Here is a 27,543-nt window from a genome sequence, read left to right as displayed (position 1 = left end):
CCAGAGGACATACACTTTGCTCTTTACTCCCATACTCAAAGTTTCACAGAAATGATTAATACAATTTTAAGTATCCTGCTTCATTCTAAATGAAATCTAAAGTTTACTCCTCAATTCTATCTTTATATTAAATACAAACAACAAAGACCCTTCCATTGTTCTTTAACTTTTAGATAGACATATACTAATTCTATGTGCATTTTCATGGATAATGAAGTTCAAGTGTTCACTGGCATTAATGCTGAAGTTCTAAAAAGCCTAAAAAACATCTTCTATTTTTATTCTTCTATAAATATAACTGGTAAAATTTCAAGTTCACAGATATTTTCTACCATACACATTATAGAGATTTCAATGAATTCCACTATTCCAACAGAAACAGAAATCATATAAAATACATACACACAAAGTAGAATGACACTGCTTCTAAAAAAAAAAAAAAAACATTAGAAAAGGTAATTCAGTTTTAATTTATTTTCATCACTTTTTCTTCATGGTCCAGATATTTTAAAATGCAAAGAAAATTAACTTTCCATGATATGTCAGGGACTGGCACTAAAAAAATTTTCAGACTGCAAATGAGTTATACAAATGAAAATATCAAATGGAGATCCAGTTATCAAAATGAAAGCACTCAATGTATTAAAATTTCACAATTATTTGTTTAGAGCACATAAAAAAGTGAGCTTGCTAACCAACTGTTGTGATTTTAAAGAACTATTGCAGAGGTTTGAAGAAAATAGATTAGTTAACTTATAAAGAGATTAAAGAGCTTGAAACAAGTATTAAAAAGAAATTTGTGCCTTTATTAGAATGGTGTTAGGCTTTAAATATACCAATTTTGGTAATCAAATTATTTATTTTTAATAAGAAATGACACTACAGAACTGCAGTACTGGTCCAACAGTCTTATCTTTACTTTTTCTTTAAAGCAAGAAACAGGATTCGAGTAATCAGAAAGCACTAGTGGGCATCAGTTAATCCAAGATACTAGCTTCTTAGTTCCAAAAGCACTTGCAAAGAAAACCACTGTGGGGTACAAGGGGGTGGAAGCCATTTGTAATAACTGGAATCCCATGAGTGTGTGTGTACGCCAAGTCTCATGAGGCTTTTTTTTTTCTTAATTTATCCTTTACTTGGTCACTTGTTTTTCCTCAAATACTAGTTTTTCTTTGACTTTTTTCCTCAAAGTATAAAAAGTATGAAATATAAACAAGCTCTTGCATTGCACACTTAGAAGTGTACAACTCAAGCATTATAGAGCTATCTACATACCGATAAATCCCATCAAATCTTGGATAATTCAATAATATACAAAATATCAGGGCACAGAAAGAACTAAAACCCACTTCTTTTTGTTACACATAAGATTCAAATATCCAGTCTAAAGAAAAACACTTAATCATTTTGGCTCTCCTCTACATTCTCATGTTGATATACTTATTAAAATATTCCTGTATAATTATGTTTGGTCTTCTTACTTCAAGTCAGGTTTAAAACCTCAAAACCAGCCATCCAGACAAAACAGGTAATCAGAAAGATTATTTCTTCCCCACCTCCCTAACCCCAATAATTATGAAATCAATTTTACGACATGACTCCAAACACTGGATTGTGACGACAAATGCTAGGTCCAATTTCTTCATAATCCTTTTTGGTGTGGCATACTTGGTAGAACTCAGGCTGAAAATAAAAACATGCATTTTTACAAAGGTCAAAAATGTACCACCCTCTCAGTATGCTTTAAAATAGATTTGTTAAATCTAAAATGTTTATTATTAGTCCATCTCGATATTTGAATGAAGCTTAAAAATTCTAGAAACCGTGACTTAAAATCAGCTATAAATCTTTATCAGAAATGAAGAGTAGGATTTAACACATGTCCTAACACATATCCCCCTACCTCAGCATGATTCTGAAAGTCTGAGGACTGGAAGACTGATTCTCAAAAGCTCAGACTATTCTGATAAGATTTCCCCACATTGTACAATAAATCAGTACTCTAAAAAAGCAGCATTAATCTAAAATATAAATAAAGGGCACCTGAGCAGTGCAGTCGGTTAAGTGTCCGACTCTTTAAGCTCAGGTCAATGATCTCAGGGTCATGGGATCAAGCCCTCGTTGGGCTCCCTGCTGAGCGCTGGGGAGTCTGCTTCAGATTCTCTCTCCCTCTCCCTCTGCTCCCCCACCCCCAACATTCACTCTCTTTCTCACTCTCTAAAATAAATAAAATTTTTAAAATAAAACAAAATATAAACTCCTCTTAGTCATATACAAAAACTTCTAGATTAACTTGCTTTCCTCACTAAAGGTCTGGTATAGACAGAGGCTCTCTCTCTGTTAACTTCTTCAAAGGGCAAACTTACAAACTCACCAGATTATTATATGGCACAAACAGAAGATAACTAAAATTAAGGAAGAAAGTAACTTTTACCTCTTATTTTTAAATGGTTTTAAAAATCCAAGTTTATGTAATTTTCAATAATTCAGATAAAAGCTTCTTCATTTTATTTAATATTATGTGTACTACAGGATAAAGCACTGATATTTAATAGGCTAATGATGCTAAATTACCTTTTAAAGAGGTTTTAAGATGTTTTGGTTTGGGGAAAGGGCCCTTAGAATAATTCCCTCTACTAACTTTTGAACATCATACTTCCTATGCAGTGATCTTAGTGTTTTTAAATATTTGCACAGAAAAAACAATGAACCTTCTAATATCTGTATCATCACAAGATTAAAAGAACTTTCCCTACAGATGAATTTTAAAACTAAATTTTCACTCTAAAAAACAAGCAAAAAATAAAATCCAAATAACTTCTACTTTTTAAAATACTATGTACATATATATGTAACCAATTTTAAAACTTCCTCATGTAATATACAGATATATTGCAGATAAATTTAAAGAAATTTCCCTTGTTATTCTATATTGTATATGTATTGGCTATTTCTTCTAACTGGAAAAAAAAAATCAAATTTTAAATGTAAGCTTTATCTCACCGTGGAAGCCAGCATGGATCCTCCAAACCAAACTGCATATCGCTGCATGTGGTGTGTAATGACTTGTACATCAATAGGTTTTGGCTAAAAATGACACAGTAAGAGCAGTTCAACAGTAAATTCAAATAATTTCTGTATCATTTAATTTTTAATGTATATACACAAAACTGTATATTCAAAAGTAAATAAAACTTTAAAAGAGGCAGGATGCACATAAAGCAAAACAGAATACAACAGAAACAAATTAAGCTAATTTTATTTAAAAAAAAACAAAAACAGTAACAACCACACTGAAGTGGGGAAAGGGACTAACCCAAGTAATTTATGAACACAGTATTATGACTAGCCCTCTGTCTTAAGATAAAAACTAAGTAGGGGGCCTGGGTGGCGCAGTGGGTTAAGCCTCTGACTCTTGGGTTTCAGCTCAGGTCATGATCTCAGGGTCAAGAGACTGCTTAGGACTCTCCCTCCCTCTCCTTATCTTTTTTAAAAAAGATAAAAACTAAGTAAATATTGAACTCCAGTTAGTATACTTCTCACTGTGGATTAACAATTCTGAAAGCACTATAATAAGTATTCCAGTTCGAGCAAAAACATCAATACACTGTAGATAATGGAAGCCAAGTTTCTCACTGTCAGAGAACTGCATTACAAACATGAAAAAGTGGAAGGCTACAATGAACTTCTGGTATTCTGGAGCTAGTAGTATCACTATGAATTAAGAGTTCTTAATTTATATAAATACAAAACTGGATACAGATGTGTGTGTATATACATGCACACAAGTACATCCTAGTTCTGACTCCCAAGAAGGCCCGAGGCAGTGACCCTCAGTAACAATGAATATACCTAGTGTCCAAAATTTGGTTCCTTTTTTTTTTTTCTTAAAGATCTTATTTGTCAGAGAGAGAGAGAGCACACACAAGCACGGGGAGTGGCAGGCAGAGGGAGAAGCAGGCTCCCTACTAAGCAAGGAGCCTGATACAAGACTTGATCCCAGGACCCCGAGGATCATGACCTGAGCCGAAGGCAGACACTTAACTGACTGAGCCACCCATCCCCAAAATTTGGTTCCTTAATAGCATTTTCCACTAAAAGGAACAAGGGTGTCTCAGGAAAAAAAAAAAAAGGTTGATTCTAATATTGAAGAACAGAAAGTACAAGATGAATCTGAATTATTTTGCTGGGTCAAAGAGTAGCAAAAAGCCTAAAGAATACTAGGGCCACATCAAAAGGACAAAAAGCCACCTTTAATGGCTCCCACTGGCCAAATCTGAAAAAAATTTGAGCATCAAAATTAAAGATATTAATAGTATTAATGATAGGTTATTTTATCACAATGATATTGATGATATAGTCTAAAGAATAATATGAAAAATCAGGTTTTTATAGAGGTATTACTGAATGAATGAGAAAGAAAAATTCTTCCTTACAGTAAAATGAGACTAAAAACCATAGAAGGAATGATGGAATTTACAAAATACCAGCTGGCAACTACCACACAGTGGTAACTATTTTAGGAAAGAAAAATGGATGTTAAAACCAGTGGTTCAAGGTTTGATAAGAAACAGGATAGTCTGAAAGTATCTTCCCATAGGATTCTTATTACACATAAAGAAAAAATAATAACTTTATAGAGAAACCCAGCAGACACAACTTTAACCAACTGATCAAAATTAACATCTGGGACAAATTATACCATGTGTCTAGTGATACAATCCACTAAAAAAGGATACAACATCATTTCTGTGGTATTACTGCCAAAAGTACATAATCTGAACCTAACTAATCACGAGGAAGTATCAGACAATCCCAAACTGAGAAACATTCTGTAAAATAAATGGTCTGTATCTTCAAAAGCAATAAGGTTAAATAAGAATGACAAAAAAGGGGCACCTGGGTGGCTCAGTCAGTGTGGAGTCTGCTTCAGATTCTTTCTCCCTCTCCCTCCCCCTCTAACCCTCTCCACTCAAGAGCACTTGCGTGCACTCTCTTGCTCACTCTCTCTCCAAAATGAATAAACTCTTAAAAAAAAAAAAAAAAAAATACAAAAAAAAGACTGAGTACTTGCTCCAGATTAAAGGGACATAATAACTAATTCAAACATGTGGTCCTAGACTGGATTCTAGACCAGTATTTTTTTTCTCCCTTTTGCCATAAAGGACAATAATGAAAGTGGTGAAACCTGAATCAGGTCTATAACTAGATTTTTTATTGTATCAAGATTAGTTTTGTGATTTTGACAACTGCAATGTCCTGTTCTGGGACATACGCACTAAAATATTTAGGGGTGATGGGACATTATATTTCCAACTCACTCTCAAATAGTTCAGAGAAAAATATTTGCATGTGTGTATATTTGCATAGGTACGTATCTTTATAGATAGAGAATAAAGCAAATATAAAATGCTAACATTTGGAGAATCTAGGTGAACGATATAAAGGAATTCCTTTAGGTTTTGTATCTTTTCTGTAAGTACGAAATTATTTCAAAATAAAAAGTTTAAAAATATTTACATGTCATAAAAAATGGCTTATTTTTTTGTTAAGAAAAGCTATTTAGTTGCCATTAAAAATTACAGATTGAAAGGCAATAAAGCCAGATTTAGATACAGATATATTAAAATGATATGAAAATCAGTAAGAATATCAAGTAAAATAAAAAGGGAGGCAGAGTCCTCCAGTAAACTGGATTTCTCCTGTATCATTAATGTCAGTACAGTACTGATATCACGGAGGGAAAAAAAAATTCCTCATTTCTTGTTTTTTAAATGTACAAGCCTAAAAATGTTAAATTTTCACTTTATTAAAATATTACACTCAAAAACAGCATGTTTCATTTTGTATGTCTATAATGAGTCCATCCACAAACTAAACAACTACTTAAACACACTTTTTTACTGCTCCCCAAGAGATAAATTTAAGATAATCAAAATTTAGGGGCTGAAAACAGTCAGTGGTCATGCAATTTCTAAAGCAGCAGCAAACCCTAGAGGATTGTATTTTACTTTTAAGTAATTTTGAACGACTAGTAGTCTCAGATGAAGCCCTAATTCTTGATAATTTTCCAAGCTGAATAAAACGTGTTTTTATTAAGCAATGTATCCTCTAAATCAATGTTTTGCTTCAATATTCTACATTGAACAAGGATGAAACATAATATTTACTGAAAAACTGTCTCATAAATATAGAAAGCAGATATCTGAGAATTTAAAATTAATTTTGATTTTGACAGCAAACCCAAAGTCCAGGACATGTAAAAGAAAGTTATTTCTGCTAAACCACCAATTCGATTTCACACTATGAGGCTGCTGTGGGGGACGCTAGAATGAGTCTGTGCAAGCAGGCTTGACCCCACAACATCAGCTTCTCTCTCAACTCGGCTATGTTGTACTGCTATAGTACTATTTAAAATTGTGTGGATCCTTAAGGAATATTATCCCTAGAGTATGCAAGGAATTCTTCTCTATATACGTTATCTGTGAGAGACATATGAAATAATGTCACTCACACAGACTAAGAATATTTTCCAGAAATGTTGGTAATATCCTAGAGGAATCAAATGACCAAGAATATCATAAATATGATATTTTTGAATGATTCCATATATGTAAATCCTTTAAAAACGTATGTTTTTCTGAATACATGCATAGTTAAAAACATGAACTGGATATACCTAAATTCATGACAGCAACTACCCTCAGGAGGAAAAAGAACGAATTGAAACCAAAGAGAGAAAGGAAAAGGTCTGAGGAAGGTAAGGTACTCTTTTTGTTAGTATTTTATTTCTTAAAATAAGATCTCAATATGATTAACCACTTTCCATTAGAAAGTCTGATAGAAATCCTTATTTTCCTAAATAAAAGCAAAAGTTGGCTGACATCTCCCATCCCTATTACAATAATCAAGGCACCATCAACCCTCCCCCTAATAACTAAGAAAACCAACCTTCAATCTGCCACCACTCAATTCCTCACTTAATTTCAGCCTGGCATCTACAGTTCTTTTCAAATCTCTTTGCAAGCGACGTCCAAAGTCCCTGAACATGGTTGAACCTCCAGAGAGGACAATATTCTATATCAGTGGAGAAAAATAAATAAGTAAGTATGACTTTTATTTAGAGAGAAAGAGAAAAATAAAGACATAAGAAATAGTATTAAAATACTATCATAGAGAGGATTTTTAAATTTAATATTCAACAATGGACAGAAATATAAAGAAGTTTTTTAAAAGAAGACCTTGAACAATTTTGCTGTAAATACTGACCTTGTAGAGAGGACGTCTGACATCAATAGGGCAATTCTGAATTACTTCATCTACAACTTCTGAGATAGGTTGAGTAAAGTCTGGATTAGCAAACTGAAAAGTAAGTAAAGGTGGATATATGATAGAGATTAGATCACTACTAATACATATCACAATGAAAAATTAAGAAAGTTTTCAGTTTAAAAATAAAAGAACTTTTTACAAACAAATTCTGGTCTCTAATTCAAAATTAAAGACACAGAAATCAGAGATTTCAGAAGAAATCAAATTACAGTAATGATGATATATACCATTTCATAACTATCAGAATAGCAAAAATGTAAAACCACACATATAGCATGAGCTGGTAAAAATCTGTAGGCATGCACATGAGCAGAGCTCTGAAAATGAGTTGACCGACACATTTGTAGTTGAGGTCAAACAAGGAAATGCTGTCTATTCATTTCAGCTTTTATGCTGTAAGTAAGTGTCCTTTTCATGATCTATTTAGTGTCACAGTTTCCACATTTTTGCAGGTGATTTTGCTATTTAAAAGGGTCCCCGGGGCACCTGGGTGGCTCAGTCAGTTGGGTATCTACCTCCAGCTCAGGTCATGATCCCAGGGTCCTGGGATCAAGCCCTGCATCGAGCTCCCTGCTCAGCCGGGAGTCTGCTTTCTCCCTCCCAGTGCTATTGTGCTCTCGCTTGCTCTTTCCCTCTCAAATAAACTTAAAATAAATATAAAATAAAATAAAAAGGGTCCCCAGCCACAGTAGTGCCAAAGTGCCATCTACTGTTCCTAAGCTTAAGGCTGTGATATATGTCATGGAGAAAATACAGTTTTGGATAAGGTGCATTCAGGCATGAGTCACAGTTTTGCTGTTGGCCGTGATATCAATGCTAATAAATCAACGATATATATTAAATAGTGTGTCTTTAAACAGAAACACAAATAAAACAAGGTTTCATGTTCAGCTGACAAAAGTGTTGGAATCTAAGGCTCACAGAACTGAACCGTTTCCCGCTATGAGCAATGGTTCAGTATTCACTAATTCAGCGTTCACAGCAACTTTATAGGAGTATCTACTATGAATAATGAGAACTGTATACTCACATGATGATACACCATAGTTAAACTATTTCCAAATAGCTGACACTCAAAAGCAAAACTCATTTTTTAAAAATATAACTTCATAAAAACTTGAGTTATTCCAAATATGTAAATCCTTTAAAAATATATGTTTTTGTAAATACATGCACAGTTAAACATAAGAACTGGATATACACTAAATTTATGACAGCAACTGCCCTCAGGAGGAAAAAGGATGGAAACCAAATAGAAAAGGAAAAGGTCTGAGGAAGGTAAGATACTCTTTTTATAATATTTTACTTCTTAAAATAAGATTTCAATATGATAAATATTAAAATATTACTATGTATTTATTTGGAATGGAAGGTACACGTATTACACAAAACTTTTCAGAATTCCTTAACAGACTGGATAGGTAGGTTTGAGATGTAAAGCAGTTTGACAACTTCAATTATTATGGAAACAGAATGAGGTTAAAAATTTTTTTAAAAATTTTATATACAACATCAGGTCTTGTATACAAGGAGAAATAAGATTAAGGAAGGCTTCCTTTCTTCCCCATCATTTATTTTTACATGCAGGCCTATGACCCTCCAAAATCATACTGTGTATTTCCTAAGAGGAGCTATACAAACATATACATACATATATATATACACACACATATATATATAAATAATTTGGAAATGTTAGATCTCAGAATTAAACTTGTATTCTGGAACAAAGACCTAATTTGCAAAAATATATGTAAGTGGCCATGTATTACTCTTTAAAATTAGAAAGGAAATGCTACATGGGATTTTTCTTTTTTCCTAGGTATTAAGGTCAAAATTCAGCTCTAATTTGTCAAAATAAACAAGTCTATTTTATTCAAATGAATAAAATTTAAAGTAACTGTCTAGAAAATGAGTTGCCAACCACCTCTCTTGGCCTCTCATTTTTCCCATTAGCTTGTCTAATGGGAGAAACAACATTCCTTTGTTCATTAAACGGATTCTATAACTTGACTGGTAACTATTAGATATGTCCATTTTTTCCAGTTATTAAAATTAGTTTGAAGTTATTTAGAGTCTGGGCATACAATGAAAAGAGATTTAATGTTACTTAAGTGATGAAGCATAATGATACAAGATATTTTAATTTAGATGAAGATATCCCTAACAAAGATTCTACTGACTTCTGTTATCATAGTAAGAGAAAAAAATGGCAGCCAACATCTATCCTTCTGAAGCATGCTGATGAGTGTACATAAGAAACCCTAACAGGGATATAGAATTCCTTGGGATAATGAATACCTAAGAGTGGGTATAGAAATGTGGCTCATACTGAACCTTGAGAAAGCAACCTATAGACTATTTGTTCCATCTGTCAGAAGTTGTCCATATTGTATTCTGTGAAAATGGGAGAATATAACTCAACTTGGCTGGCTCTGTATGCCATGTATACACAAGCTTAGTTTAGAGGCAGAGAATGGCTCAGTCCACCATTAACTAGAATGAGCAAAAGAATTGGAATCCTGAAAATTTTATTTTGTGACCTGTAGAAATTCTCTAGATTTTAGACTATGAAATTTCTAAGGAAACTTAAGTTCTCTCAACATGCTTTTATGATCCCATAATGATACTTCAACCTGAGACCTTGTCATGAGATTTAATCCCCAAAATGTGGACAAAGAACATTAACAATAGAAAATATTAATGACAGAAAATATGTTCTACAATATCTTAGTATCTTATCAACTTATTAATACAGAACTTACAAATTCTCTACACTGTCTTTGTTAGCCATATTCCTTCAATATTTACCTAAACAACACACACACACACACACACACAGGAGCGCATGTGCTCAACAGATTAACCCTCCCATAATTCCTTCCTTAACCTTTAAGACAGTTTATCTGCTATAACATGAGCAAGTAAAAGGCAGGAATAGGGTCATTCATTCCTGCCCTTCTCATAACAATTTTTAATCAAGAACATACAAAGGAAAGAATTTATATGAGCTTTATATATTCACATACTCATAATCAACCCACAGATACTCTGATTTGCAAAGAAAGAAATGAAGTCTGATTTAAATACATCTTCACAAAAAGCTCATGGACCATTGTGCTATATAGAATCCCAGGTGAGAATGAGTAGAATATGTAGTAAAGCAGCAAACAATGGATACTTAATAAAGGGAAAGAGTAAGAATTAACAATAAATTGTTGTAGGTTACTCAATACTTGACTATGCTCAACCTAGGGTCCCCACTAAGAATATTTTTAGGCCTTTTGTTTTCACTTTCAGCAAAAGGATTAGTCCTGTCTCTAAATGCTCTCTGATCAGGTCTTAATACTACTGCAAGTGGCTATCAAGGGAGGAGTATCTAACCTCTTTTCTGAAAAATTTATAGAGAATACACCCAAGTAAACAAAGCAGTCCAAATAGCTTTGTCAAAAAAATTTAAATTTCCCTTAAAAAAAAAAATCAGAGTGCCAACCCCATTCCGTCTAAAAACAGTTCTTTCAAGCATTTGTGATGAATTTAGCAATTCAAAAAATAAATATCCTTACTCTTTCATACAGTTTATGTTTAGTGTCCAAGTTTAGATACCTACACTTTCATCTAGCCAAAACAAAAAACAGAGTGAATTTTCCAAATGACAGAGGATATCTAGAACTACAGAAGACAGAATCTTAAAATTCACTTGGGAAGTGACACAGTTCATAGTATACAAAAAAAAAAGTCTAATCTGGAAAAACATGGTGAACTAATAAGCACACATATCTCAACTTGCTCTCCGTACTAAAAGCACCAATAAAGAAATTTTTTTTAAAGATTTTATTTATTTATTTGACAGAGACAGACACAGCGAGAGAGGGAACACAAGCAGAGGGAGTGGGAGAAGGAGAAGCAGGCCCCCCGCCGAGCAGGGAGCCCGACATGGGGCCCAACCCCAGGACCCTGGGACCATGACCCAAGCTGAAGGCAGACACCCAATGACTGAGCCACCCAGGCGCCCGAAAGAAATTTTTTTAAAAAAAGGAATAATCCCAAATGTATGGAGAGAACAGAAAGAGAAGAAACAGCAACAAAATTTGGCAAACTGCAATGTTTGCAGATGGACAAGACCATACACTCCCTCCAAAACACTCAGTAAGTCATCAGTAGGGAAAGCCAAGAATAAGGCTGTTTTCTATCACCACCACCACCACCACCCCCAAAAAGAACTGGCTGTACCTATCAGCACTGAAAGTGAGATAGAAGAAGGACAGGAAGGAACAATGGTTGAAAGTCTCTGTGAAAAGCAAAGTCACAGATCCCAACTACAGAAGTCTATGAAATACCTCCTCCTCAGCCAAGGAGAAAGGTGGCTTATCTATTCTCTAAAGGGAATAAATTAGAGAGCCCCCAGACTCTTATACATGGCTGAAAGGAATGAAAGCTGGGGGCTTTTAAGTGAAGGTATGCAGCCCACTCCAACACACAAATGCTGACCCTCTTCCCATTTGGCTGCCAACCTCTACCCTCCAGGCAGTAATCTTTTTGGGAATCGAACCATCTGAAATGATCTAAGGAAACACACATCGGGCATTCCTCCAAAGTAAAGACCATAGTCAAAAGCCCTACCCACAAAGCTCAGATTTCCAATCAGGTTTTTAGTGTCCCCTTCTTAAATGAGTGGCCCCCAAAAATCTCTAGCATGAAAAATACAGGAATCAAAACAAAGAGAAAAAGCATCCTGGAAGAAAGAGACTATGCAGAAAGAAGAAACCTTCAAAAAACCTAGACTAACATCCTCAGAGAGCCAGAAGATATGCAACCATGAAACAAGAACACAGCATCATAAAAAAGAAATATTCAAGAGCAGATGAAGGGGAAACCCTTGAAAATTAGGTATGTTACCAGAAATAAATTCAACAGAAGGTTCAGAAGGTAAACTGAAGAAATCACCTAGAGAGGGGAACAAAAAGAAAAAGTACAACTAGAAGAAAAAACAGAGCGAGCACACGAGAATGTCAGGGGAACAAAGGGATAATCTACAAGTATCTGGAAAGAAAAAAAGCAGGCCCTGTACAAGGTTTAGAAATCAGAACAGTTTTTTACTTCAAGTTATAATGGGAAGCAACTGAGCTAAGGCTTCAAAATGCTGAAGAAAAATGATTTACAATCTAGAATTCTACACCCAAATTATCAGACAAGTATGAAGATAAAATGAATACATCTTCAGACACGCAAGGTCTTGAAATTTTCATCCCTCATGTGCCCTTTTTATCAGGAACCCCAATGGGAAATGATTTCCACCAAAATAAAGAAAGGGAAAGGTATGGGATGGAGGGAAGAGGGATTTAAGTGAGAGGCAACAGGAATCCCCACAATGATGGTGAAGGAATATGACAACTCTGTACCAGGTGCAGAAGGAAGCAGGTTCAGATTGGGACATGTGAACATATGCTCTGGAAAAATAAATTGCTTTTAAAACCGTTTGCATCTGAATATCCTGAGAAGACAGTTATAAAACTGGTGGATAGAGTTTAGAGGTGAATTAAGGATCATTATTTTAAAACTAAGCAAATAAGTTATTGTTTCCCATGGTAAACAAAATATAGGACAGGAAAATATTTCATGGTAAACTGCATGACTCAGATCTAATTAGAATTTGTGTTCACAGATCTGATTAAAATTTGTGTTCACAAAAATGTAGGCATTGAATTTTTACCTAACTGAAATTGTAATTATTGGGACAAAAAGGTATGGAAAGGCACTGTTTGTCATGGCAAAAAAAGGGAGAAAAGGCAATCCTCTTCCTCCATAGCTGGAAACTGATAGAAAATGCCTAAAACTGAAAAAACTTGAAGCTGCAATGCAACCAAAGCAAACTGTAGCTATGGAGGCAATCACCAAAAGAATCAACTAAAAAAGGTTGAAGTGCTTACCTCCAGGAAAAAAATTAGGGAGAGAAGTATGCAGGACACTCCTAGTTTTTGTCAGAATTTCAATAACTAGGACTTTTAAACAATGTGCATATACATAACTGATTTTAAAAAACAACTTTGAAGAAAAGAAAAACATGGATTTCTCACAGAAGAAATTATTTACAAAGAAAAAAATGCTATAGAGTAAAAGGTGTTTCAAAGTTTTAAAAAACTTAATGAAGAATGCTTGGTGTATATCAAATGACAAAGATTAATAGAAAAAAATTATATATGAAACATTAGCAACAAGGTAAACTGACATCCAGACAATTATCCCTTTCCTAAGCAACACGGCACAACCAAAACAACACAGTTTATTTACGTATCTAACATGTCAAAGGTTTTTTTAAGACTGTCAAGACCTTAGCTGAGGATGTCTGTCAAGAGTACTGCACTCAAATGCTTCCTCCTTTAAAATCCAAGATATCTCTTACTTCCCACGCTATTACCTATCTTGGGGTAATGATCCTATTCATCTAGGACTTTGGTCCTGGATCTTCTATAATTCTCTAATTCCTGTCCTCCACTTGGAGGTTTAGTATCTCTCTCCAGTATTTCAACTTCAACTGATGTTCCTTAACCCATGACCTTTAATTCATTTGACTTCAGCAGTTCACATACACACGACCCCAGAGAAAAATGGGACCTGACTGCCAGCTACGTGGTTATCTATCTTCTTAAATCACTACTAAAATGACAAAAGAAAATTACAAAAAAGGAATGTTACATCCTAAGTGCTTCCAGAGGGGCATACTGCTAAGAAGTCAATCCATTCACCCTGTAGAACCTTGAAGTCCCCAAAATTGAAACGATAAGAAACCACAAGGAAAAGTAAAACAAGGTTTTAAAAAACCTGTTAAATTTCTCTATATAGAAATAGTGAGACCCCCAGGATCCCTTCCAGATCTTGTAAAAACAGTTAATTACAACCTCAATGAATAAATGAAATAAATGAACAAAGAGAAAATGACACAAATGAAGAAATGAGGCAAAAATTTAGGAAAAGCTCAATTTTAAGAGAAAAAATTTACAATATTACAATTTTGCCTCAAAAGCAAAAAACATTAACAATATAATACTATTCATATACTGTGAAACTACTGATTTAGCTAATAACTATAACGTAACATACAGACAGGCTGAGGGAAGAGGGTCTAAGGAAATATCAACTAACCTAAAAGGAAGTTGGTAGATAATTACTTACATTGCTATGTCAAGAAATAGGAGGACAAATATCTGGAAATGTGCAGGTAATTACCAAGAGTGCTGGCTAAGTGAGAGCTAGTGAATGCTCTGCAGAACACAAAAAGAGTGAGAGTAGGGGTGGAGGAGGAGGAGCTGCTGTTTTTGTTTAAGCCTGTCAGTGTTATGTGACTTTTAAAACTATGTACATATATCCTTTTATGAATTTTTATTTTAAAGATTGCAAAGAAAATGTGCTAAGCCTTAAAACACCCATATACTTGTCCGACCACAATGCCTTATCCCAGGTGCTCACTCCTTTGCTCCCAACTTACAGCTATATGCCAATTCATTATGATCTCCAATCCCTGTTCATATCCTTCACATCCAGTTGTTCAAGATACACATATGGGAATCATCACAGATTCTTTATATTCTTACTCCCCTCACATCTAAGTAATCAGTAAGTCATGCTGATTCTATTGCTTTTCCCTTACCTCTTTCTCATTTTTATTGACCTTACTTTCTCCCATGTGTTGGCTTCATTCTAAGGCTCCACTTGGTGATGAGCTTCTCTTCCTCAGATTCAAATCCACTAGGAGAGCTATGCTCTTCTAAGAGTACCTACAGAATCCCTGGGATTCGCTCTGATTGGATGGGCTCAGGGCACATGCCCACCTCTGAACCAAACACCTTGGCTGGGGGAATGTCCTGCTCAGACTGGCTGGATCCAGAGGCATCCCTCCCAAGACCCACCCAAACCACTTGGCCTGAGAGCAGGGGCAGATGGGATCCCTAATGTCAGAAGAGGGGGAATAGATGGAAGGCTTCATCCGGAAAACTGCAATAAAATCACCTGTTTCCAGTTTTTCATGTTAATATTGTAAATTTGATTTTAATTTCTAACTGAATCACACTCTCATCATTACCTGTTTCCAACACAATTCACTCCTCTGTTTCAATCCACCCAACCCAGTGCAGTCAGAGTGACCTTTCTAATACCATACATGAATCTGTGTCATTTGCGCTAAAGATTTCTGCACAACTACAGAATCCAGTAAACTCTTTTCTATAGCATATTAGTCCCTCATGAACACCCATCTGGACCCATCTCCTACCAACCCCTTCCTTTATAATTTTATTATCTAGCTCTCTCCTATCCCAGACTTCTACCCAGCCTATCTCCTCTGTCAGAAAGATACTCCCCTAACATACCTGCCTGACAAATACATATTCATCCTCAACTGTCACCTCCTCTAAGAAGTTTCCCTAGTTCCCCCAAGCAGACTTAGATGCTCTTTGTTCCTATGCCCTCCCCAAATCCATGCATATTAAAGCAACTACACCTGTTTAGATATTCATCTCCCTTATTCTAAACTCAGTAAGAGCAACATAAAACAATTTTTCATCTTTAAATATCCCATACTTAAACTGAGACCATGAAAATTATATTCACTATTTGCTAAGTGAATAAACAATATTTAAAAATAGCCGTTTTTAATGCCAAATAAGCACAGTATGCATTTAATGTAATCCTATTAATAAATTTCTTATACTAAGTTACTAGAAGAATTTTTCATTTAAAGCACACATTTCATTAACTTAATAAAACCTGCATGTTGCTAACATTTCCTAGACACAGAAAACTATTTTACTAATATTTTGTTATGATAGTCAACTAATGGTTCTTGGTTTAATGGTTATTTTATATGGGGCCAGTGGTAGTTCTAGAACTTTTCCAAAAATATTTCATTTAAATGGTCATAAATTTTAAAGGCTCCCCTCTTTCCATGACCCCACATAAGCCACAAATATTAAAAAAGACATGTTTTAGTTTTCTAAATATGTGAAAAATAGTAACTTGTTTAGCCTATTTCACATAGGCAATTTTTCCTCTTGAAAATAACTCACTATAGCATTTTAGTAGACAAAAGAAAGTTCCTGAGATTAACTCTTTCCTGAATTTCTATGGTTGACTGATAATTTCTGCTGAATATTTCAAAACAATTCCATCTAAAGAAAAAAAAAAAAACTTACCTCTGGATGAAAAAAGATTTCAGGTCCCAAGAATCTCTCATAACCAACATCAATAGAAAATTCTTTCTTTGAGATAGCATTGATTCCAGTATATTGCTTAATCCACTTTGATCCATCTGTGTCATACTTGTTAAATTCTTTTACTAAATCTGGGCAGACATAACTATAGCGCTCCTAAGAAAACAAAGAAATGAGTAATTATTTCTTCATTTTAGGAACAGTAGAAAAGGATGACATATTTTTAGCAAACTAGAATCAAATGAACAAATATCTTCAGAAAATAAAATTAAGAAATTAAGCTGAAGAAAATTTTATGTTAGGACATTAGTTTATGTTTAGTACAAATAAACAACTCATCTCTCATCTCCTACACGTAATTCCTGACTTCATATATAAAGTGAATAAGATTTGACCAACTAAAGAGAACCTCTACTATCTCATGAAAACATACATTAATGTCATTCAACATTTTATACAGTTCCAATAATTAATGGAGTTTGCATTATGAAGAGGAGAAAACATAAAATAAATACAGAACTGGAGAATAAGTAATAGCTGATATAACTCACAATATAATACAGACCCTTAATCCTTAATACCTTCCTGGAATAAAACTGAATATGGTCTAAGTAAATGAGCAAGAGAAAAAATGCTGAAAATAAAAACTATTCTTTTTTACTATATCACCTGCAATGCTAAATTGTTGAATATCTGGTTATAAGTACTAAGTAAAAGTTTTCATCAAAAACGCAATTAAAAAATGTTATGGGTTATAACATTCTATTTGCAATTTATGGACTCCCAAATCCAAGTCTCATTTTTTTTTAAAAGAAAAACACACATTTCACATATTTTTGTACATCAAGAATTCTACTCCACGACAGATGCAAACATTATTACTAATAATCGAAAGACATAAAAGGAAAGACTATGGAAAACAAAGGACAATTTGATTATGTTGTTGTAGCTCTTCTTTCTCCAAACGTTGGAAGTAGGAATTACATGGAAATGATAATTCTTAAAAGACATTCAGACTGAGCATCAGTATTCTCTCCAACAGATGTGAATCCTTGTTGCTTTTGTTATTTTTTTAAACTCCACAGGCTTCCCAAAGATGCTGAAGCAGTATTCATGTTAATTTTTTATATATTTAATTTTGATGCCACCCTTTGGGTAAGTTTTGGCAGCCATTTCGTAATTCCTTTACTACTAGGAAGTAGTAAATTCTTCTTCATTCCTAACCTTTGAAGAGTGAAAGAAACCCTATAATCAGGCAAAGATAGGCAATAAAGTTATTTTTGCTGGGGCAGTTTTGCTTTCACATACTGAAAACATATGAGAAACCCACTGAAATTTTTGTAGGTTGGCAAATGATAAATTTAAAAAGCAATGCTAAGTATTTTGACAGTTTACATGAAGCACTCACTAATCTAACAAAGACTTATATAACATACAAATTATTAAAACACCTTAGTCTTCACATTTTTCTTCTGTTTGCTATATCACTTGAGCCAAACACCACCTCTATTCTATAGTGAAATGAAACAATTACATAAAAAAAAAATTTTTTTTTAACAGAAAATTGTTAGGATTAAAATAAGGAATTCAGTGAAGAAACTGAGATACAAGGACTGTGAAGTGAACTAATTATTTTTACTACAGGGAATAATCACAAAAATGTATGCTAACGTCAGTTGGTACAAATGTTCTTGACTCGGGCGCCTGGGTGGCTCAGTTGGTTAAGCGACTGCCTTCGGCTCAGGTCATGATCCTGGAGTCCCGGGATCGAGTCCCGCATCGGGCTCCCTGCTCGGCAGGGAGTCTGCTTCTCCCTCTGACCCTCCCCCATCTCATGCTCTCTCTCTCTCTCTCTCATTCTCTCTCTCAAATAAATAAATAAAATCTTTAAAAAAAAAAAAAAAATGTTCTTGACTCAAATGTGAAATGTGGAGACAATAGGCACAGAGTTGATAATCCTGCAAAATTTCCTTACAAGAAATACAGAGAAAACATATATATAATTAAGAGTAATAATTTACAATTGGCTAAACAAAAGGTTTTTTTAAGTACTGTTCTTCACCTGATAGTTTCTCATGTTAATATTGTAAATCTGATTTTAATTTCTAACTGAATCATACTTTCATCATTACTTTTTTACCTTTACTGCCTTAGCAGTTTCCAAGGATTGCTCTGGAGGGATTCCTACTTCTCGGTCTCTCAGCAACTGCTGAATAAAATATGTTATATCTCGTCCTGCGATTGGAATGTGCTTAATACAGCTGCCAATCACATACCCTTCAGCCTAGATGAAAAAAAAAAAAAGTGGCAAATTTACTTTCAATGATTTCAAAATTAATATAACCTAAATAACCATCAAAGATTAATTTCTCAAATTAGTGTGTTTATATTCCCAAATATTGCTTTATCCTAGGAGAATTCTTCTAGTCTTTATTCTTCAACTGTATTCCTCACAATACATTATATAATTTATAATACTGTACACATATTATGAACAAGAATGGCCAGAACTTAGATTATTCTTTTACTGGTAAGAGTTTATAACCAAGACTGAAATGACTGAACAACACAGAAACTACAAATTTCAGAAGTTTTAAATGTTCTGATAGCAGCAGACCAGATAGGAAATTATTTTAAAATCTTTTATAATTTCGATAAACAATTTAGATAGCATTGTAGGAAATTTGATCACTAATCCACAAACTCATTTTTCCTAATGAAGTAGGTACCAATTTCACAAGGCTGAGGCATTATATGCATTATCAATAATGCCAAATAATTACATTCTACACAATGAATTCATAAATTTACTGATAGGAGTCGGAAGTACAAAAAATAATGTGACAAAATTAAATTTCATTGGGGTGCCTGGGTGGTTCAGTCATTAAGCATCTACCTTCAGCTCAGGTCATGATCCCAGGCTCCTGGGATAGAGCCCCGCATCGGGCTCCCTGCTCAGCGGGAAAGCCTGCTTCTCCCTCTCCCACTCCCCCTGCTTGTGTTCCCTCTCTTGCTGTGTCTTTCTCTGTCAAATAAATAAATAAAATCTTTAAAAAAAAAAATTAAATTTCATTATCAAAGAGTATCATCTGGCCATGACAGAGTATTAGGGATTGGATTTATCCTCTCACCTTAAAGAAAAGAAACAGGACAAATTAAATGAAATAAACATTTTCAGACACTGAACAGGTACAGTAGGGCAGTGTTCCCAATGATAAGGGAAAACAAACAATAGGAGTGCTATAAACATCCCATCTCACTGCCTAGGAAGCGTTCCCAGGCAGCAATAATGGGTCGGAGAACCCAAGCAGAGTCAGCTAGTCTCATTTTCAGGTATGATTAAAAAAAAAAAAAAAAAAAAAAACTACAAATCTATAGATTCAAGAAGCTCAACAAACCCAAACCCCAAGAAGAAATGGGAAAGGGAAGAAAAAAAAAAAAAACACCACACACAAACACATTTAGGTACATCACAATCTTGAAGGGAGCCAGACAAGTAAGAAATATCACAAAGAAACAAGCACAGGAATGACAGCAGACTTATTTTCAGAAACAATGTAAACCAAAAGACATTAGAACTACATCTTTAAAATACTGAAAGGAAAAAACTATCAACCTAAAATTCTACACCAAGTAAAAAATCTTTCAAAAATGCAGGCAAAATGCTTTTCCAAAGGATGTACATAAGTTGAAAGAGTTCAGAGTCAGTAGACCAGCACAATAAGACATATTAAAGGCAGGGATGCCTGGGTGGCTCAGTTGGTTGAGCATTCAACTCTTGATTTCAGCTCAGGTCATGGTCTCAGTGTTGTGGGATTGGTCCCATAGGGCTCCCCGCTCAGTGTGAGTGTGCTGGTCCCTCTCCCTCTTCCTCCCCCTAAGCCCCTTCCTCCCCCCTACCCCCACATGCACACATGCTCTCTAAAATAAATAAATAAAATCTTAAAAAAAAAAAAAAAGGCCATGTTAAAAGGCCATCATTCTGGCAGAGAGAAAATGATGCTAGATGGAAATCTGAACCTTCACCAAGAAACAAGCACTGGGAATGCTAAGTGCGTAAATATAAAAGAAATTTATCTTTTTCAAAATCTCTTTTAAAGAGGAGATTTGTTCTCAGCTGACATGTCCTACCCCTCCCAAAATTCTTATGTTGAAGTGCTATCTCCCAATACCTCACAATGTGATTGTATTTGGAGACGGGTACTTTTTTTTTTTTTTTTAAACATATAATGTATTACCTGTTTCAGGGGTACAGGTCTATGATTCATCAGTCTTACACAATTCACAGCGCTCACCATAGTACATACTTTAAAGAGGTAATTAAGTTAAAATGAGGTGATTAGAGTGGATCCTAATCTGGTATGATTTATGTTCTTAAAAGAAGAGATTAGGACACAGACACACAAGGAGACCATGTGCAGACGAATGGAGAAAATTAGGCCACCTAGAGAGAAGACACAGAGAAGCCTCAAAAGAAATCAACCCTGCCAACATCTTGATCTCTGACTTTATTGCCTCCACCTGTGAAAAAATTAATTTTCTATTGTTTGAGCCACTCAGTCTGTGGTACTTTGTTATAGCAGCCCTAACAAAACTAATATACTACTTACAATGAAACAAATTAATAATGCACTATAAGTTTGTAACATGTAGAAATAAAATGAGTGACCATTATAGTGCAAAAGGGAAGTACATTGTTGTACACTTCCTATTTATAAAATAGATTATTTGTAGTTAGATTATAAATTAAAGATGTTTATTATAAACCCTAGAGCAACCACCAAAAAATAAGCAAATGACAATAACAAAGAAGTAGAACACAGCTAATAAGTCAATAAAGATAAAATGGAATTATGAAAGAATACTCCATTAATTCAAAAGAAAGCAAAAGGAAAAAAAGAACAAAACACAGAAATATCCAATTCTTAATATCCTTATAAAAATTCATTCTTTTTCATGTTGATAACTTATATTTGAAAATTACCTATTTGAATATTATCAAGATACTGATATTACTGATTAGTTGTGCAGATATTAAGACCGGGGTCAGACAGAACCAGTTTGAATCCTAGCTCCAAAACCTACTATTTGGTGATCTAAAGCAATTCATTTATTTGCATTTTTAATGGATAAACTGAGGTCTTCAATATAACCTACATTATAGATTCTGAGGTTTAAATGAAAATCTTAAGAATCTCTATGTACCTAATAAAGAAAACTGAACTATAAAAAAAATACATGAAATATTGGACACATCTCAATTTCCAAGATACTAAAATATCCCCCAATGACAAAATAAAATCTGGTATAGCCATAGAATGAAACATTATTTGGGAATAATAAGAAATGAAGTACTATACATGCTATACCTTGGATAATCTTGAAAACTTTAGGCCTCATCAAAGAAGCCAGTCACAAAAGAAAACCACAAAGTGTATGATTTCCATTTACATGAAATGTCCAGAAAAGGCAAATCTATTGAGACAGAAAGTGTATGAGTGGTTGCCAGGGCTAAGGTTATCAGGGGGAGACTGACTGCTAACAGATACAGGGTTTCTTTTTAGAGTGATAAAAATGTTCTAAAATTGACTGTGTTGTAATGGGTGCACTCTGTGAATATAAAAAAACCCACTTAAGTATACACTCTAAATGGGTGAACTACATGGTGTGTAAATTATATCACAAAAAAGCTGTTACTAAAAAAGGGGCAATTATTACTGAAACTATTGTGACACTGGGAGGGTAGATTATGACATCTAATCTAAAAGTAGTCACCCTGAGTATATAATTCTCAAAAGAGGTTGCGTGATGCATTAAAAATAGGAATGACTAGTAATGAAGAAATAAAAGTTCAAAATAATTTCATTTCTTACAGGATAGTCAATATAATATAAAAATTTTAAAAGATAAACCTTTCTATATATCTAATACTATCAGTATGATTCCAAGTAGTCATTTTTAGTGTATTAGGCAAAATAAAAACCCTAATTTGTCATTAAGAATTGGAAGCACAAGGGCCTTGGCAGAAAAAATGCTATCTCTAACAAATAATCCAATCTGGTGCATTTTTCTTAATAGGCTTTACTAAATCCAAACCATAAAGTACGATCATAACTCGAGCTTTTTATTCAAAAAAATAATTTCCAGGGGCACCCGGCTGGCTCAGTCATTAGAGCATGTGACTCTTGATCTCAGGGTTATGAGTTCAAGCCCCACACTGGGCGTAGAGCTTAATTAAAATAAAATGAATAAAATAAAATAATTCCCAGAAGTCATTAATGGCCACGTGCTTATAACAAACTGTTATTTAGTTAACCTATGCACCAAACTGAAATCTGTTAATTAAGGATAAGAGAGACTATCAACTGGCTAACCCATACAACACAGACACAGCCAAACCAGAAGACAGAATTCCATGTTTAAGAAAGGCAAGACTGATGAATCACAGACCTGTACCCCTGCAACAAATAATACATTATATGTTAATTAAAAAAAAGAAAAGAAAAAAGAAAAAAAAATTGTTTCAAGACATACATACATACATAAATGTAAAGAAAGGCACAGGGGCGCCTGGGTGGCTCAGTCAGTTAAGCGTCTTCCTTCGGCTCAGGTCCTGATCCCAGGGTCCTGGGATCTTGCCCCCACATCGGGCTCCCTGCTCAGCAAGGAGTCTGCTTGTCCCTCTCCCTCTGCCTCTTCCCCCACCGACCACCACTCATGCTCTCGCTCGTGCTCTAATAAATAAATAAAATCTTAAAAAAAAAAAAAGGCATATTTCCATTCTGGTTACTCCAACATTTTCTAATTATGAATTAGAAACAATTTCTAATATTTTTAAATCATATTCTAATTACAGTACCAACCTAATAACAAAGGAAGATTTTGGAATTTGTTTATAGAATTTTAATATTAATATGAACAAAATACAGCCCTAGCTGAACAAATGGCCAGAGTAAACTTCTCAAATATTTAAAATTTTTTTAAAAGTAGCATTAATTCATATCATTTAACTCTGCCAGATTTGTTATCTGATAGGACTATTTGGTAATTTTAAAATATCCTTACCACAGGAATGACATGGGTGACACCATCTCCACTGTCTATTACTGTACCGGTCAATGTCCGTTCTCCTACTTGTCTTGAGGTCCAAGATGCAGCTAAGGCAAGAACAGCCTTAGACAAAAAGAAATGTGACAGGCAAAAAAATAAAAACAAGCACAAAGAGTTAATAGAAAAAAATATTTCACAGAGTACTTCAATTTTAAATGTACAGTTGACTCTGGAACAACACCAGGGTTAGGGGCACTGATCCCTCCAACACAAGCAGCTGACAATCCAAGTATAACTTCTGACTCTCCAAAAACTGAACTACCAATAGTCTGCTGTTGACCAGAACACATAAACAGTCGATTAACACATTTTGTATGTTACATTATATACTGTATTCTCACAGTAAAATAAGTTAGAGGAAAAAAATGTTAAGAAAATCGTAAGGAAGCCAAACATTTATAGTACTCTATTTATCGAAAAAAATCTGCATATAAGTGGACTTATGCAGTTCAAACCTGTGTTGTTCAAGGGTCAACTATAGTCACCTCTGGCAAGACAATACACAAAACTCATTTACATTATTCAATAAAACTATTCACATCCTACATTTTAAGACAAACTTACAGGCTTATATTTACTTTTAGGGGCATATTTATAAATATTCCATGTTTTTACAAGGGTCAAAATGGGGAAAACCAACATGAAGTATCACAGTACTAAAATTGCCAGGACTTAAAATTATGTTTATATGGGCTAACCTGTATACAAACCACAAAGTGTAAGTAAAGAAATACACAAACACCCAATCACCATTTATTCCACACACAGATGCCTATAAACAAGTATCTCTATCATAAGATTAGCTCCAAATTTTCTAAGTGCAACATGCATTTAGGAATATATAACAAGTTATTTAACCACAGAAAAAGCCATTATACACTTCTAAATATGATTTAATAGGAAACAAAGTTGATGAAATTACATTTTTCTATGAAAAAGACTGGCATGGGAAATAAAGTACCATTCTTTTTTTAAGTTTACAAATTAAGAAATTAACACAGCTAACTGATTTTTTAAAAACTGAATTTCATACAATCCAAGCCTCCAACAAGATACATGGCCAATAATTAAAAACAGAGCTAAACTTTTACCTACTTGCAATGTAATAGCTGAAAGGGACCTAGAAAGTTATCTAGGCCATCCTCCTATTTTAACACAGGATCACACATCATAATCATTGTTACCTAAGAGAACTATACAATAGTTTACATACTTATTAAGCATTTGTGATATGCTAGGCATCACATTCACTACAGGGTTAAAAAACAAGAGGTGAGCTGTGATCCTGAGAGGTGGGAGAGAAGCCATTCCATGAAAATACATTTACAAAATAAGTTCAATAAAATATTACAGGGATTTATGATACACAGAATACAGAGGGGCACAAAGGAGAAGGTGGTCAAATATACTTAGCAGTAAATCAGTCAATCAAAACAAACTATGAAAAAAGGACACACCAAATGGTTCAAGGATAAATGAATATGTATATAAAGTTCTTGATGTGGAATAAACATTCAATAAATATTAATACCCTTATTTCTGTCCCATGAAAAGCTCTGAATTATCTAAAGATCATTAACTTACTTCCTTCAACATTTCTTTTGCTGACTAACTCAATTTCCTATGATTTCTAAATTACTGATTCAGGAGAGAACTATGATATGCTTTGAGGTCATAAAAAATATATTTTTAAGAGTGAATTAAACCAGATAAAAATTCAAGAGTCAAGCTTATCCTGACTTGTGAACTTTCTTACCTGCACAGCAATGTACAAGCCTGGAACATTGAAGGACTCAAACATTATTTCAGCAGTATATTCCCTGTTTTCTGGAGTATTCAGTGGAGGTTCAGTCTATTAAATTGAGTAACATTTTAAATCGACAAGATCAGATTATTTTGACAACTTTTAGGCAATTTTTAAATAAGAAATAATTTATGTCAAAATTTTATTTAAAAATCTTAAATTTAGAGATACAAAGATAGACAAATAGAACAAAGAAAAACTATATAAAGAACTCAAACAGATCTATGCATATATGAAAATAGTATAGTTATTCACACAAAAAAAGAAACCAAATTCCTACATTACATCATTAAACACTGATAAAAGGAATGGAGAGAGAGAGAGAAAGGAGACCTAGTCAAATCAGCTTATAAAAGGGTAATGACAGATCCTCAGGGAGACATACCAATGGTGTTTCTAGCAGCAGAATTGTCACCTATATATTGTAATGTTTTCAGCAGGATGTACCGGGTCTGTTTATAACTATAGTAAATAAGCCAAGATTCTACAAATTTATGCCATGCTTCTTGGAAACTGTTATTTAAGTTATATAACTGTTAAAGAGTATTAAATTGGAGATATTTACATAGTTCTCTTCAGTTTATATGACCACATACATCATTTAGAAACCTGCAGATTAAGTCTGGGCCAGAACACATTCTAATGAGGTGAGAGAGGACTGAGGAAACAGTACTTGCAATCCTGAACTTCATGTTTCCCTTATGTCTCGTGATTACTTAAATCATTTAAATTATTAAAGCTTGAAACTGGGTAAGACCTCTGATTCTTACAAATCTGATTTGACCATTCTTTTTGTTATCTCAAATATTTAAAATGAAAGGCAAAAACTTTTAAATTTCATAAAAACAGAAGAATGATGTTTTTGACCGTGAGGTAAGAATGATTCTTTAAATTTCAAGAGCACAAATTACAGAGAAACATGGATAAAACCTGAATTCATTGAAAATTAAATCTTTTTGTTAATTTAAAAAAATACTATAAGGTGTTTTGGGGTTTTTTTGCACTAAAATACTGTAAGGTTTTTAAAGAAAATGGGGAGTAGACTTTGTGCCTAGGTAAAATCTTTAATAGCTAAACTACATGATGTGTTTTAAACTTATTTGAAAGAGTTTTGGAACTATGTTCAAGGCTTTGGAGATAATTTAGTGATAGATACATATAAAATTAAGCAAACTGAAAAAACTAAGGCAGTTAAATTATAAACTCTAAGAAAAACAAAAGTTCTATATAAAATAAAATATAATCAGAAGACCTCCCAAAGAAAATATAATAATAGCTAATAACACATAAAAAAATGCTAATAAAACATCATTAGTCATCAGGAAAATGCAAATTAAAACCAAAATGAGAAATCTTACACACCCACCAGAACGGCTAAAATTAAAAAGACTGACACACCAAACACTGGATAGAATGTAGAGCAACCAGATTGCTAACACATTGTTGGTGGGTGTGCAAAAAGGACAACCCCTTGGAAAAAGTCCTGGAAGCACCTACCCTATGACACAGCAATTAGATATCTAGGTATTTATATAAGACAAATGAAAACATGTCCACAAAAAGACTTGTATAAGAATGTTCACAATAACCAAAATATTCGTTAACAGTCAAAAACTAGAAACAGCCCAGGTAATCATCAACAAGAAAATGGATAGGGAGGCATATTCATACAATAGAATATGATCTAGCAACAAATTACTGGTATATGCAACAATGTGGATGAGTCTCAAAAATTATGCTGAAGTCTTACCAAAGATCGTATCTTGTATAATTCCATTTATATAAACCTCAAATATAGGCAAAACCAATCTGTGCTAGAAAAAATCAGAACAGTGGTTGCCTCTAGGCACAGGGGCAGGAATTAATCAGGAAAGGGCATCAGAAAACTTTCCAAGCTGATAGTAATGTTCTATATCTTGATAAGGGTTTAGGTTACACCGATGTATGCATCTGTTAAAACCAGGAGATGGGCAAATTGTATCATGCATCCTATAAGACAAATCCAGCTCACCAATTGTTTTTGTAAATACAATTTTAGTGGAACACATTCAGGTATCATCTAAGGTTGCTTTCCTGCTACAACAGCAGAGC

At 34.0% G+C, this 27,543-nt stretch overlaps 1 protein-coding gene across 1 annotated transcript in view; it reads right to left on the bottom strand.

Annotated features, from left to right (window-relative positions):
* Window positions 1-263: 263 nt before the first annotated feature.
* ACTR3 (actin related protein 3) overlaps window positions 264-27,543 on the bottom strand; it is a 59,157-nt gene continuing 31,877 nt past the window's right edge. Inside the window, exons 5-12 of the mRNA XM_006742511.3 lie at window positions 25,405-25,500; window positions 23,604-23,711; window positions 18,679-18,822; window positions 16,521-16,694; window positions 7,270-7,362; window positions 6,952-7,077; window positions 3,004-3,087; window positions 264-1,683 (exon numbers count right to left, since the gene is read on the bottom strand). Coding sequence (XP_006742574.1) covers window positions 1,588-1,683; window positions 3,004-3,087; window positions 6,952-7,077; window positions 7,270-7,362; window positions 16,521-16,694; window positions 18,679-18,822; window positions 23,604-23,711; window positions 25,405-25,500 — 921 coding nt within the window. The 3' untranslated portion in view covers window positions 264-1,587. The remainder of the gene's footprint in view (window positions 1,684-3,003; window positions 3,088-6,951; window positions 7,078-7,269; window positions 7,363-16,520; window positions 16,695-18,678; window positions 18,823-23,603; window positions 23,712-25,404; window positions 25,501-27,543) is intronic.

This window comes from Leptonychotes weddellii, chromosome 3, assembly GCF_054177405.1.
Source record: "Leptonychotes weddellii isolate Sample4059 chromosome 3, ASM5417740v2, whole genome shotgun sequence".
Taxonomy (NCBI): domain Eukaryota; kingdom Metazoa; phylum Chordata; class Mammalia; order Carnivora; family Phocidae; genus Leptonychotes; species Leptonychotes weddellii.
The sequence above is the reverse complement of the archived record's forward strand: the minus strand, read 5'-3'. Positions and strand labels throughout refer to the sequence as shown.